This window comes from Lynx canadensis, chromosome A2 (genome assembly GCF_007474595.2).
Source record: "Lynx canadensis isolate LIC74 chromosome A2, mLynCan4.pri.v2, whole genome shotgun sequence".
NCBI lineage: Eukaryota > Metazoa > Chordata > Mammalia > Carnivora > Felidae > Lynx > Lynx canadensis.
In genome coordinates, this window is record NC_044304.2 from 56,805,523 (window position 1) to 56,821,498 (window position 15,976).

The window sequence follows — 15,976 nt, forward strand, 5'->3', positions numbered from 1 at the left end:
CCCGAACTAGGATACATGCAAATAATGAAAGGAAAAGAGAATTGTCAGGAAACCAAAACTAAAGAATGGAAGGACCATAAGGGGCCACCTGCTCTAGCCCCGAATCAGACACTTGAATTGCCTCTCCAATATCCCCACTGAGCAGTCATCAGGTGCTCCTGGAGGCCATCAGGGAAGGGAAACCCTCTGCACCTGAGGCAGCTTTCCCAGCCCCAAAATAATCAGAAAGGCCTTCCTTGGGGTGAGTTGAAATCTATTTCCCTGTAGTGTCCATCTTATGGCCATATAGAACATTCTTCTCCCTGTTAGCCAAGTAGGCCCCTCAGAAGTGTGAAGGCAGACCCATTTTCCTCAACCACCCTCTCTTCCAGATGCCCCTAAAGTCTTCTCTTCATCCAAAGGCAAGCAACTGCTTCTGTGATCAAGGCCAAGTACAGAGCCCTGTAAAGTGCTTTACAATAAACCCCAAGAGGAGCTGAATCAGCATATCCTTCTCACAGATGAACATACTGAACCTGATCCTGGCTTCAAAAGATTTCCCCGCTCACTCAGCATCCGGACATGATGACTTTTACATGAAACACAAAACCACGCACTCACCGGCTTTGATGGCTGTCCCACAGCCGCTTTAAACCTTGGTCAGCCAAACCTTCCAGAATGAGAAGATGGATCTTCCCATCCAGCAGGTGGAAGCCAGTGAGCACATCCAGGTCCTGCCTTTCCTGGATCCTCATGTGCATCTTAAAGGCAGACAGAATCTGCTGGATGTTCCCAGCAGAGTAGGCGTCCAGATCAAGGGCCTTGGCATTGATCATGGAGATGTCCTGCAGCAGGCTGGAGAGGAGGAAGATCTTTCTGGAGTCAAACACGAAAATGATGCGGCCAAACAGGGTGCCTGTAAGTTCAGGGTCAGGGGCTTCGGCGCTGGCCCGCAGTGGCACTGCAATGTCCACCCGCAGCTTGAGCTGGGAGTTGGCTTCAAGGTAGTTGCCCATGGGCACTGAGCTGTGCTGAAAGCCACCTGGGGGGAACCGAAACCCCACAACCTTCCTGCTCCTGCCATCCCGGCCATGGTGTGTGGGCTTGGGCTCACACCTGTGGATGGGGACAACCAAGTTCAAGTACTTGTGGCCAAGGAGAAGGTCAGCAAAACTGACCTTGGCAACCCCATAAGGGTCCCATATCTTGTTTTGGGATTCAAAGGGGTTGTTCTCTGTCTCTTCCGGAGAGATGAGGGCCTGGAGGTTGAGGTGTGAATCCAAGGGGTCATCCCCAAACAGGGTGGGCTTCCGGGAATACTCTTCTAACTTGCGGTCCCTGTCGTGAACCTCCACAACCATGGGGGGCCCCTCCAGGTATTCCCTCAGGTCACTGGGCTGCATTGGCCCAAGAAAGATGACATTGATGTCCTGGAAGTAGATGTGTACTCCATGGGGCTTCCCCTCCGTCTTGTGAACTGGAGTCTTAAAGAACTTGTACTTGCAGTACACGGGGGTGCACAGCCTCTAGGAGAGAGTGAGGTGACGACAGATCACCAGGATGCAGTGGCAGTCACCCTGCCTCCTCTTTAAAGGAAGAATCCCACACGGGCTCAAATCCTAATGTCGCATTTGTCACCTGCAGCCCCTGTGGCCTGGATTTCCTCATCCACAAATACTGATGAAAAGCCTGCTCTGCCAGGTAATCCCTGGGATTAGGTGACATATGTGAAAGCATCAAGATGGTGGCTGACACAAGACAAGGGCTTAATAAGTATTAAGTCACTATTTCCTCCTCCCAAACTGAGTGTCATGAAGACAGTCCACGTGCATTTTGCACACCTGTATTTTTACTTCCAAGCCCAGGGCTAGGTGCAGAAAAGGCGGAGGTAAGTGGTTTTTAGAAAAGGTAATCCATATTTCCCAGACATCCATCTGGAGGGCTGGCATGGGCTCACCTTCAGCATATCACTAGGTATTCAAGGAGAAAGATACAAGGTGAGGAAAGGCTCAGAGGTTTGGGGCTTAAGAGGGCATGGAGAATGAGATGGAAAGGAGGGACAGAAAACAGGGAATCTTGCAACTTTTAACCTTGGGGCTAAGATTTTATTATCAAAAGTTATCCCTTATGCAAGTTTATGATCTGAATCCATACCCCAAGTGTACTACTTATTTTACACAGAAACTGAAAATTTACTTTTAAATAATCCTGGGCTGGTATGCTCCCAGTTACCTGGGAGAAGCAATCAAGAAACCTAGAGAAATCCACATTCAACCTTGGCCTCAAAGAATCCCCAAGATAAAGTCCAATTAAATGTGAGCTCATAGTAAAAAATCACAAAATAACTAAGGTAAAAGGTACTACTAGCAAAATTGGTTGCACAAAGGCATAAGATATTAGAACGATCAGATACATATAAACTAAATATATTTGGTTATGTGTATAAAAAGGAATATCAAGGTCAAATCTATTGTATTTCAATTTACTGGTGATGAATAAAGATATCACCTAGAATACCATAAAGACATAAAATGCCTAGAAAGAAATGCAATAAAAGATGTGTAAGACCTGTACACACTGAAAACTACAAACTATTGCAGAGAGAAATTAAAGAAAATCTAAATAGAGAAATACAGTTTTCATGGTCAGAAAAATGCAATTAATTCTAGATGAATCATAGACCTAAATACAAAAGCTGAAATTTTACATCTTCTAGAAGAAGACATAGGAGAGAATCTTCATGAACGAAGGATAAGATCTCTTTGACAGGACACAAAAAAAGCACTAGTTATAACAGCCAGAGTTAATAAAATGGACTTTGTCAAATAAAGTCAAGTCCTCAACTGGCATAAAATATGGGCAATACCTAAACATCTGATAAAGGACTTGTATGCAGACTATAAAAAGAACATCTATAAAACAATAATAAAAAAGAAAAATTAAAACTGGTCAAGATGAACTTTAAAATTTGGCTAAATGGAGTAAGCACATCTGCCACGTATCTCCCGGTGAATGCAACCAAACACTGTAGACAGAATGCATGGAGCTGCTGTCAGAGGTCTCTGGAAAGTAAAAGGTAATGGGCAGATTGCAGAAAGAGAACAAACTCAAAGTACAACCAATCTAGCTGTGAGTTTCCTAGATTTTATCTTCCTCCTGTATGTCACAGACTGGATTCAAAAGGAAGCCTGAATCCCAGAATTGTGCACCAGGCATTGACAGTCAGAGCTCTAAGAGAAGCCCTTTCTTTCTGTTCTAAAGAATGGGAGGAGGGACTCCCCCCCCCCCACCCTGCTCCCCTGCCACTACAGGATACAAAGAGTAGAGGTTGGGGAGGATCTCCTGTTGTTTTTCTCTCCTGGCCCTGCCCTCATTCAAGTTCAAGTTCCAACGCTGCAATCTGATGGCAGTGGCAGCAACTGGGCAGGCACTGAAAAATCTTTTGTTTGTTTTTTGAAGGTTTTAAGTAATAAATACACCCTATGTGGAGCTCAAACTTACAACCCCAAGATCAAGAGTTGCATGCTCTACCAACTGACCCAGCCAACCACCCCAAAGGCACCTAAAAATCCGAAAGAGGGAAATCCTCTTTGACCAAAGGAACTGTGATACAAAGTGTGTGGCACACCCTCGCTATTGTTTTTACTCTACATATCTTCCCACCACCTATTCTCAGAAGCAGTCCAAGTCCCAGGAAAGGCATGTTAGAGTGGAAACACTAAAGATACACCTTTCAAGCCAGCAGACCAGGAAGAGGATTCCTTAGGAACTGGAGAGTGTAGATAGGAGGAAAATCAAGAAAAGGATTCCATAAAGCTATGTGTAAACTTGGGCTTATACCTGAACTATGCATGTGTGGATCTGGCCTTAAGCAGCATACCAGGGGTTCTGAGAACTGAACTATAGAGAGACCACTGCACAGGTCTCAGACTAGCCCCTGAGTAGTGCACATGCAGCACAGGCTTAAATATCACTACAAAATCTTTGAATACTGAATTGGCTTTAAAACCACAGCTACAGAAGGTAAACTGGAAATTACACCTTCACCCTAACTGTGGTTATTGTCTAACAAAACAAAGAAACCAACATTCTCCATAGGATTTAAAAAGACTCAGGGGCTCATAACATAATATTTAAAATATCTAAGATATAATCCAAAATTACTTGACATACAAAGAACTAGGAATGTTGACCAATTATCAGGGGAAGAGACAACCAACAAATGCCAGCTCTGAGTTGACATGAATACTGGAGTTATCAGATGAAAACTTTAAGACCACAATTATAATCATTCTCCAACAAGTAACTGCAAACATTCTTGAAACAAATGGAAGGTAACCAGTCTCAGCAAATAGAAACAATAACAAAGAACCAAAGGGAAATTTTAGAACTAAATAATATAACTGAAATTAAATATTTGCTGGATGGCCCAAAGAACAAAATGGAGATGGCAGAGGAACAAGTATGTGACCTTGAGGATAGATCAATAGAAAGTATGCAACCTGAACACATATAGAAAGAAAGACTGAAAATTAAAACTAAACTGAGCCTCAAGGACCTGTGGGACAATATGAAAAGGTCTCACATTTGTATCATCAGAGCTCTAGGAGGAGAGAAGAAACTTGTATAAAAGATATCTGAGGAGGCTGGGAAGATGGCAGAGTAGGAGGACCCTAAGCACACACCTCTTCCCACAGATACAAGAGATAACGCTCACATCAGTGTAAATAACCCAGAAAATGATCTGAAGACTAACAGAACAACTCCACAACTAAAGGTAGAGAAGAGGGCACATCAAAGAAGGTGGGAAGGGGAAAGACATGGTTTGGGAAAGAGACGAACTGTGTCCGTATGTGGTGGGGAAGGAGCCAATGTTGCAGAAAAGGCCAAAAAATAGACTTTCACACCAGGGAGCCCACAAAGGGAAGACGAATCCCCATAACATGTGGTATTGAAAGAAAGAGGGGCTGAGTTTTGTGAGTGAGACTTAAAGCCTAGAATTTTAGAAATCAGTAGGTTCAGCCCTGGGAGAGCCCAGAAGACATTAGAAAGTAGAGTTCTCACCCTTAAAGAGACAGCATAACAAACAACCCAGGCAGACACAGCCTAGAAGCAGCAGTTTGAAAAATGCCAGGGGTGGCGGGGGCAGAGAAGAGGGAGAGTGATTCACTCATCGCAAATCATGGCCCAGAGAGGCAGGGATAACAGGGAAACCTCTCCAGGAACAAAGGAGCTGGCAGGTGCCATTTCCCTCCCCTACCCCCCAGCAAAAACATACGGCCACCTGTGGGAACCAGTGCATCACTGACACTCACTACCTAACTGGCTTACACCAAGGTCTCCCCCACTCCACAAACTTTGGTAGACCTACCCTTCCCAGTCATGTTTGCCTCAGTCCCCACACTGCAGGGCCCCTCTCCCAGAAAACGGGCACAAACTGCACCAACACCTCATCTCCCGACCTGCATATTTTGTGGGACCTTAGTTCTAGCAGGAGCAGCTGTGCTGGCAGGTCTTATTTCACAAGCAGACCAGTGCACACCTTATTAAAATGCACCCCACCCCTGCTGGGAGCCAAACACTGCCCACAACAGGCAAAAACAGCCTCTGCAGGCAACTGGACTGAAAAAAAGGGAGGGTGCCAGGACTCAACAGCAGGGTATAAACAACACACATAGGAGGCACTCCCTGAAGCTCCAGGTCCCAGGGAACAGGGGACACTGCAGAGCCACTATAGGACTTTTTCTTCGTAAGACCATTACCTTCAAGAGCAGGAGAAGTAGCTGACTTTCCTAACACAGAGAAACAGCCACAGAGAGTTAGACAAAATGAGGAGACAGAGAAAGATGTCCCAAATGAAAGAACAGGACCAAACCATAGCAAGAGACAAGCAAAATGGATAGAAGTAATATGCCTGATAGAGAATTTAAAGTAATGATCGTAAAGATGCTCACTGGAGAAAATAGTGGAGGACTTCAGTGAGATCCTTAACAAAGAGATAAAAAAAAGAATCAATCAGAGATGAAGAACAAAATAAGTGAAATTTAAAATACATTTGATGGAATAAATAGGAGGCTAGATGAAGCAGAGGAATGATTTAATAACCTGGAAGACAGTAAAGTAACCAAGATGAGCAAATGAGACAACAAAAACTATGCAAATTGAGAATAGTGTTAGGAAACTCATCAACTCCATCAAGCATAATAACTTTCATATTATAGGGAACTCAGAAGGGGGCGCCTGGGTGCTCAGTCAATTAAGCATCTGACTCTTGATTTTGGCTCAAGTCATGATCTCACTGTCATGAGATAGAGTCCCATGTCAGTCTCGGTGCTGGGCATGGAGCCTGCTAAAGATTCTCTTTCTCCCTCTCTCTCTCTCTGCCCCTCCCCAACACATGCTCTCTCAAAAACAAACAAACAAAATTTTTAATAAAATATAAGGATCCCAAAAGAAGAAGAGAGAGAAAAGAGATCAGAAAGTTTATTTGAAGGGGGGCCTGGGTGGCTCTGGCGGTTAACCAACCGACTTCAGCTCAGGTCATGATCTCGCAGTTTGTGAGTTTGAGCCTCTGCACTGACAGCTCAGAGCCTGGAGCCCATTTCAGATTCTGTGTCTCCCTCTCTCTGCCGCTGCCCCACTCATGTTCTGTCTCTCTTACTTCGAAAATTAACAAACATTAAAAAAGAAGAGCCCATGCACCAAAAACCATAAAATACCTAAGAATAAATCTAACCAAAGAGGTGAAAAATCTATACACTGAAAACTAGAAAGCTTACGAAAGAAAATGAAGAAGACACAAAAAAATGGAAAAAGATTCCATGCTCCTGGATAGGAAGAACAAATATTGTTAAAATGCCAATACTACCCAAAGCAATCTACATATTTGATGCAATCCCTACCAAAATAACACCAGCATTCTTCACAGAGCTGGAACAAACAATCTTAAAATTTGTATGGAATCAGAAAAGACGCCAAATAGCCAAAGCAATCTTGAAAAAGAAAACCAAAGCAGGAGGCATCTCAATCCCGGACTTCAAGCTGTATTACAAAGCTGTAACCATGAAGACAGTATGGTACTGGCACAGAACAGACACTCAGATCAACGGAACAGAATAGAGAACACAGAAATGGACCCACAAATGTATGGCCAACTAATCTTTGACAAAGCAGGAGAGAATATCCAATGGAATCAAGACAGTCTCTTCAGCAAGTGGTGCTGGGAAAACTGGACACACTGACATGCAGAAAAATGAACCTGGACCACTTTCTTACACCATACACAAAAATAAACTCAAATTGGATTGAAAGACCTAAATGTAAGGCAGGAAGCCATCAAAATCCTCAAGGAGAAAGCAGGCAAAAACTTCTTTGATCGTAGCTGCAGCAATTTCTTTTTAAATATTTCTTTTAATGTTTTTTTTTTATTTATTTTTGAGACAGAGAGAGACAGAGCATGAGCAGGGGAGGGGCAGAGAGAGAGACACACACAGAATCCAAAGCAGGCTCCAGGCTCTGAGCTGTCAACACAGAGCCCAATGCAGGGCTCAAACTCATGGAGTGTGAGATCATGACCTGAACCGAAGTCAGATGCCCAACCTACTGAGCCACCCAGGCGCCCCTAGCTGCAGCAACTTCTTAACACGTCTCCAGACGCAAGGGAAACAAAAGCAAAAATGAACTACTGGGATCTCATCAAAATTAAAAGCACAGTAAAGAAACAATCAGCAAAACTAAAAGGCAAGTGACAGAATGGGAGAAGATATTTGTAAACAACATGGCAGAGAAAGGGTCAGTATCCAAAATCTATAAAGACCTTATCCAACTCAACACCCAAAAAACAAATAAGCCAGTGAAGAAATGGGCAAAAGACAGGAATAGACACTTCTCCAAAGAAGACATCCAGATGGCCAACCGACACATGAAAAAATGCTCAACATCACTCATCATCAAGCAAACACAAATCAAAACCACAATGAGATATCACCTCACACCTGTCAGAATGGCTAACATTAACAACTCAGGCAACAACAGATGTTGGCGAGGATGCAGAGAGACAGGATCTCTTTTGCACTGCTGGTGGGAATGCAAACTGGGGCAGCCACTCTGGAAAACAGTATGGAGGGTCCTCAAAAAATTAAAAATAGAACTACCCTACGACCCAACAATTTCACTACTAGGCATTTATCCACGGGATACAGTTATGCTGTTTCGAAGGGCCACATGCGCCCCCATGTTTATAGCAGCACTATCAACAATAGCCAAAGTATGGAAAGAACCCAAGTGTCCACTGATGGATGAATGGATAAAGAAGATGTATATAGATACAATGGAGTATCACTCAGCAATCAAAAAGAATGAAATCTTGCCATTTACAACTACGTGGATGGAACTAGAGGGTATTACGCTAAGCAAAATTAGTCAGAGAAAGACAAATATCATATGACTTCACTCATATGAGGACTTTAAGACACAGAACAGATGAACACAAGGGAAGGGAAGCGAAAATATAAAAACAGGGAGGGGGACAAAACACAAGAGACTCTCAAATGTGGAGAACAGACAGAGGGTTACTGGAGGGGGTGTGGGAGGGGGTGGGGGGGATGGGCTAAGTGGGTAAGGGGCACTAAGGAATCTTCCCCTGAAATCATTGTTGCACTATATGCTAACTAACTTGGATATAATTTTTTTAAAATTAAATTAAATTAAAAATAGCCTATAAGGCTACCAGCAAACTTTTCAGCAGAAACTTTACAGGTCAGAAGGGAGTGGCATGATATCTTCAAAGTGCTGAAAGGGAAAAATCTGCAGCCAAGAATACTCTATCCAGCTAGTCTATCATTCAGAATAGAAGGACAGATAAAGAGTTTCTCAGACAAACAAAAACTAAAGGAGTTCATGACCACTAAACCAGCCCTGCAAGAAATATTAACAGGAAATCTTTTTTCTTTATTTTTTAATGTTTATTTGTTTTTGAGAGAGAGAAAGAGAGACAGAGTGCAAGTGGGGGAGGGCAGAGAAAGAGGGACACACAGACATAGAATTCAAAGCAGGCGCCAGGCTCTGAGATGTCAGCATAGAGCCCGACGCAGGGCTCAAACCCATGAACCGTGAGATCATGACCTGAACCGAAGTCAGACACTTAACCAACTGAGCCACCCAGGCGCCCCTTAATGGGAACTCTTTGAGTCTAATGGAAAGAATACAAGTGAGAGTATGAGAAATAAAAACTACAAAAGCATTAAAAATAAGTATTTCTTTGAATATGAGTCAAGGGACTCATAAAGTAAAAGGATGTAAAATATGACACCATATGACACTAAAACATGGGAGGGAAGAGGAGTAAAGAATGGGTTCAAACACATGCAACCATCAATTTAACATAGACTGCTATATGCAGAAGATGTTATATACAAACATAATAGTAACCACAAATAAAAAGACACTAATAAATATGCAAAGAATAAAAAAAAAGAAATCCAAATATATCACTAAAGAAAACCATCAAACCATGAAAGAGAGAAAGAGAAGAAAGGATCAGGGAAAATCTTCAGAAACAACCACAAAACAGGTAATAAAATGGCAACAAATACATAACTATCAATAATTACTCTGAATGTAAATGGACTAAATGCTCCAATCAAAAGACATAGGGTGTGGGGCGCCTGGGTGGTTCAGTCAGTTAAGTGTCCGACTTCAGCTCGGGTCATGACCTCACAATTTGTGAGTCTGAACTCCACACTGGGCTCACTGCTGTCAGTGCAGAGCCCACTTTGGATCCTCTGCCCCCATCTCTCTCTGCCCCTCCCCTGTGTGTGCTCTCTCTCTCAAAAATAAGTAAATATTTAAAAAATTAAAAAAAACCTTCTCCAGAATAGATTACATATTAGGCCACAAGACAAACCTCGAGAATACTGAAGTCATAACATGCACCTTTTCTGATCACGACACTATGAAACTAGAAGTCAATCACAAGAAAAAAACCTGGAAAGATCACAAATACATGGAGGTTAAATAACATGCTAGTAAACAATGAATGGGCCACCAGGAAATAAAATAAGAAATTTTTAAAAAATACATGGAAACAAATGAAAATGAAAACACAAAGCTCAAAACCTTTGGGACACAACAAAGGTGGTTCTAGGAAAGATGTTTATAGCAATACAGACTTATCTCAAGAAACAAAAAAATCTCAAATAAACAACTTAACCTTACACCTAAAGGAGCTAGAAAAAGAATAATAAAACCTAAAACCAGCAGAAGGAAGGAAACAACAAAGATTAGAAAAGAAAAATGATATAGAAACTAAAACAAACAAACAATAGAACAGATCAATGAAACAAGGAGCTGGTTCTTCAAAAATAATAAATAAAATTGATAAGCTTCTAGCCAGACTTATCAACAACAACAAAAAAGTGGAAAGGAGCCAAGAAAATAAAAACATATAAAAGAGAAGAGAGATAAAAATAAAAAAATAAATTAAAAAAGGGAGCAGGGATAACAACAAACACCACAGAAATACAAACAATTATAAGAGAATATTATAAAAAACTACACGCCCACAAATCGGACAACCTAGAAGAAATGGATAAATTCTTAGAAACATATAACCTACCAAAACTGAATCAGGAAGAAATAGAATTTGAACAGATTGATTACCAGCAAAGAAATTGAATTGGTAGTCACAAAACTCCCAACAAACAAACGAAAAATCCAGGACCATTTGCTTCACAGGTGAATTCTATCAAACATTTAAAGAAGAGTTAATACTCCACACCTGAAAAACAAATAACCCAGTGAAGAAATGGGCAGAAAACATGAATAGACACTTCTCTAAAGAAGACATCCGGATGGCCAACAGGCACATAAAAAGATGCTCAACGTCGCTTCTCATCAGGGAAATACAAATCAAAACCACACTCAGATATCACCTCACGCCAGTCAGAGTGGCCAAAATGAACAAATCAGGAGACTATAGATACTGGAGAGGATGTGGAGAAATGGGAACCCTCTTGCACTGTTGGTGGGAATGCAAATTGGTGCAGCCGCTCTGGAAAACAGTGTGGAGGTTCCTCAGAAAATTAAAAATAGACCTACCCTATGACCCAGCAATAGCACTGCTAGGAATTTACCCAAGGGATACAGGAGTGCTGATGCATACAATAGCAACAATAGCCAAAATGTGGAAAGAGCCTAAATGTCCATCAACTGATGAATGGATAAAGACATTGTGGTTTATATACACAATGGAGTACTACGTGGCAATGAGAAAGAATGAAATATGGCCCTTTGTAGCAACGTGGATGGAACTGGAGAGTGTGACGCTAATTGAAATAAGCCATACAGAGAAAGACAGATATCATGTTTTCACTCTTATGTGGATCCTGAGAAACTTAACAGGAACCCATGGGGGAGGGGAAGGAAAAAAAAAAAAAAGAGAGGTTAGAGTGGGAGAGACCCAAAGCATGAGAGACTCTTAAAAACTGAGAACACAATGTGGACTTTTCAGTAAATAAATAAATAAATAAATACTGAGAACAAACTGAGGGCTGATGAGGGGTGGGAGGGAGGGGAGGGTGGGTGATGGGTATTGAGGAGGGCACCTTTTGGGATGAGCACTGGGTGTTGTATGGAAACCAATTTGACAATAAATTTCTTATATTGAAAAAAAAATAAAGAAGAGTTAATACCTATTATTCTCAAACTATTTCCAAGAATAGAAAAGAAAGGAAAACTTCCAAATTCATTCCATCAGGCCAGCATTACTCTGATACCCAAATCAGATAAAGACATCACAAAAAAAGAACTATAGGCCACTCTCATTGGTGAACACAGATGCAAAAATCCTCAACAAAATAATAGCAAACCAAATCCAACAATACATTTAAAAAATTTTTTCACCATGATCAAGTGGAATTTATTTCTGATTTGTAAGGGTAGTTCAATATTTGCAAATCAATCAACATGATGCATCACATCAATAAGAGAAATGATAAGAACCATATGATCATTTCCACAGAGGCAGAAAAATCATTTAACGAAGTATGACATTTATTCATGATAAAAAAAACCTCAACAAAGTAGGTTTAGAGGGGAAATACCTCAACATAATAAAGGCCTTCTATGAAAAACCAACAGCTAATATCATTGCCAATGGTGAAAAACTGAGAGCCTTTTCCGTGAGGTCAGGACCAAGACAAGGATGCCCACTCTCACCGCTTCTTAAATGACAAATGACAATCAACAGATGCTAACACCAAATGACATCTCTTGGAATTACCGGACAAGAATTTTATTTTATTTTTTTTTCTAAATTTTTTAATGTTTATTTTGATTTTTGAGACAGAAAGAGACAGAGCATGAGTAGTGGTAGGGCAGAGAGAGAGAGGGAGACACAGAATCTGAAGCAGGCTCCAGACTCCAAGCTGTCAGCACAGAGCCCGACGTGGGGCTCGAACCCACAGACCGTGAGATCATGACCTGAGCCAAAGCCGGACACCCAACCAACTGAGCCACCCAGGCGCCCCAAGAATTTTAAAGCAAGTATGAACATTACTGAATCAAATGGAAAAAAAAATTTTTTTAAGTCTCAGCAAAGAAATAAAGAAGAACCAAATGAAAATTTTTATTTTTTTAAGTAGGCCTCACACCCAGCATGGAGCCCAATGTGAGGCTTGAACTCATGACCCTGAAACCAAGACCTGTGCTGAGATCCAGAGTTGGAGGCTTAATTGACTGAGCCACCCAGGCACCACCCAAATGGAAATTTTAGAATTGAAAAATACAATAACTAATATTTTAAAACTCAATGGATGGGCTCAATAACAGAATGGAAAGGACAGAGAAAAGATCTGGTGAACTTGAAGATAAAACTATATACATTATCCAATCTGAAGAACATAGAGGAAAAATAAGCTAAAAACAAATGAGCTAAAACTTCAGGGACCTGTGGGGACTATAACAAAAGAACTAACCTTCGTGTCATTGGAGTCCTAGAAGGAGAGAACAACAAGGGTAGTGCTAAAATGTATTTAAAGAAATAATGGCTGGAATGGGGGGAGGGTTAAGATGGCAGAGGAGTAGGGCAACCCTAAGCTTGCCTTCCCACACCCCAAACAGCTAGATAAATATCAAATCATTCTGAACACCCAAGAAATTGATGGAAAGTCTTAGAGAACAAAGCTGCACATTTACAAACAAAAAATGACCCGTGGAAGGTAGGAAGTGCAGACTTGATTTGTGGTAGAAAAGAGCCCCAGGTGCTGTGGTGGGAAGGGAGCCCTCAATGCAGAGAGAGTAGCTAGAGAGAGACAGAGAGAAACGATGGGTAAAAAAAGAGTGAAAACATGCATGGGGGACTGCACAAGAAAACTGCTCCCCAAAACCACTGACAGGAAAAAAGGAGAGGATTTCAGTACTGCCAGTTTTTTTTTTTTCAGTTTATTTATTTTCATAGAAAGAAAGCGCACACGTGAGCAAGGGAGGGGCAGACAGAGATGGAGACAGAATCCCAAGCACGCTCTGTGCTGTCAGCATGGAGCCCTACGTGGTACTCGATCTCATAAATTGTGAGCTCATGACCTGAGCCAAAATCAAGAGTTGGATGTTCAACCAACTGATGCAACCCAGATGCCCAACAATATCACCAGTTCTTATAAACAGCAGAGCACGCAGAGTCTGAAATTTCGGACTTCAGCCCCTGGTGATGCTACAGCAAGGAAGTGGGGTGGAGCCTTAGAAGCAGGCAGCACATCTAAAGATCCCCTGGGTCACATGGGGAAAAGCAGTTCCCCAGCTTGGAGTGCATTTGGTAGAGGTGATATGGCCTCTCCATGGTTAAAAGACCTGGTGGGCACCATAGAGCTGCCCTGTTCACCAGTATAGGAACAAAGACACCAGCTGAGGGCAGCAAACCCTGGCACCAGCTGTGTGTTGCAATTTACCATAAATACTGAGCCACTACTGCTGCACAATCACACAAATGTTTTCTGGGACAAGCTGGCACCAGCCACAGCACAGAGAGATCCTCCTCCAGAGGATTAGTGCTGGTCTGAAGTGTGGGGATCTCTGAAGTGTGGGGTTTTGAAACACAGCCATACCTGAGAGATAAGACACAGAAGGGCAGCAGCACCTGGCAGGCAGACAGCTTGGACACAGACAGGGTGAAGGTGGGGATCTAACAAAAGCTGGAGATACAGGAAGGATGACTGATGCGTGTCTGTGAGGGTATGGACCTTCCACTCCAGAGACTAGAGAGAGGGCTGAAGTCATTTTCACCCCTAGCCCACCAGCACTGACTGACTTCAGTGAGCTAAACAGCACCACCAAGTGGAGAACGGAGCCATTACACCAAGCCATGCCCACTCCTCCCTCCAGGCACATCTCCAATAGGGCAAGTCCACCTGAGAATCAGAACAGCAGTCCCCTCCCCCCAAGACCAGCACAAACCCCTTGCCCACACCAAGTCTACTGATCATAGAGTGCTGCAAAGCTTCAGTTCTAGGGGAAACAGGATCTAGCTTCCTTCAGGTTTTTGGTTGGTTGATTGGTTGGCTGATTCTGTTTTTGTTTTGCTTTGTTCTTCTTGGATACAGAAAGAGCAAGTTTTGTTTATTTACTTATTTTTTAATTTTTGTCTTTTTTTTCTATCAAGCTTCTCTTAACAAGCAGACCACAGCATACCTAGAATCTAGCTTTCTTTATTTTATTTAAAAAAAATTTTTTTTAATTTTTTTTTTCAACGTTTATTTATTTTTGGGACAGAGAGAGACAGAGCATGAATGGGGGAGGGGCAGAGAGAGAGAGGGAGACAGAATCGGAAACAGGCTCCAGGCTCTGAGCCATCAGCCCAGAGCCTGACGCGGGGCTCGAACTCCCGGACCGCGAGATCGTGACCTGACTGAAGTTGGACGCTTAACCGACTGCGCCACCCAGGCACCCCGAATTTAAATAAAAATTTTAAAAGGAAAAAATAATGAAATAATAGCTGGAATTTCCCCAAATTTGGCAAAAGATGTAAGCCTAAAATTTCCATAAACTGAGTGAATCCATAGGATAAACCCAAAGAAATACACACCGAGTCAAACTTCTGAAAACCAGAGACAAAGAAAAAAAAAAAAGTTGAAAGCTACAAGTAATAAATGCCACCCAGACTATTGGGAAAGACAGTTGATTTCTTACCAAAAAACTATACAGGTCAAAAGGAAATGGCACAACTTCTTTCAAATGCTCAGCCCCCAATTCTAAATCAAGTGAAGTTAGCCTTCAGGAATAGAGGAGAAATAGACATGCTCAGACAAAGAGAAACTAAGAGAATTTGTTGTTATCAGATCTACCCTAAAAGAATTACTAAAGGAATTTCTTGAAACAGAAATATTTTTTTTTAATCTTGGAACATCAAAAAGGAAAAAGAACACTAAAAAGAGCAAACCTATAGATAAATACACTTTTCTTCTCCTCTTGAGTTTTCTAAATTATGTTTGACAATGAATCAAAAAGTATAATATCATCCTGTGGTGTGTATACATATACAATGGAATACTATTCCGCATCAAAAAGAATGAAATCTTGCCATTTGCAACAATGTGGATGGAACTAGAGTTTTCGCTTATGCTAAGCAAAATAAGTCAGGCAGAGAAAGACAAATATCACATGATTTCACTTATATGGAATTTAAGAAACACAGAGGAACATAGAGTAAGGGAAGGAAAAATAAGATAAAAACAGGGAGGGAGGCAAACCATAGGAGGCTCTTAAATACAGAGAACGGACTGGGGATTGTCAGAGGGGAGGTGGATGGGGGGGATGGGCTAAATGGGTGATGGGCATTAAGGAGAGCCCTTGTTGGGATGAACACTGGGTGTAATACATAAGTGATGAATCACTGGGTTCTACTCCTGAAACCAATACTACACTGTATGTTAACTAACTTGAGTTTTAAAAAATAAATTAAAAAAAAAAAGGATAACATCATCTGATGTGGTTCTCAGCCTATGTA

General features: G+C 41.7%; 1 protein-coding gene across 2 annotated transcripts in view; it reads right to left on the reverse strand.

The window, feature by feature from the left end:
* Positions 1–15,976, reverse strand: part of CFAP92 (cilia and flagella associated protein 92 (putative)) — a 65,674-nt gene that overhangs the window by 31,530 nt on the left and 18,168 nt on the right. For both annotated transcript variants that reach the window (XM_030307510.1, XM_032592362.1), the window contains exon 10: positions 601–1,505. In XM_030307510.1, the coding sequence (XP_030163370.1) occupies positions 601–1,505 (905 nt within the window). The remainder of the gene's footprint in view (positions 1–600; positions 1,506–15,976) is intronic.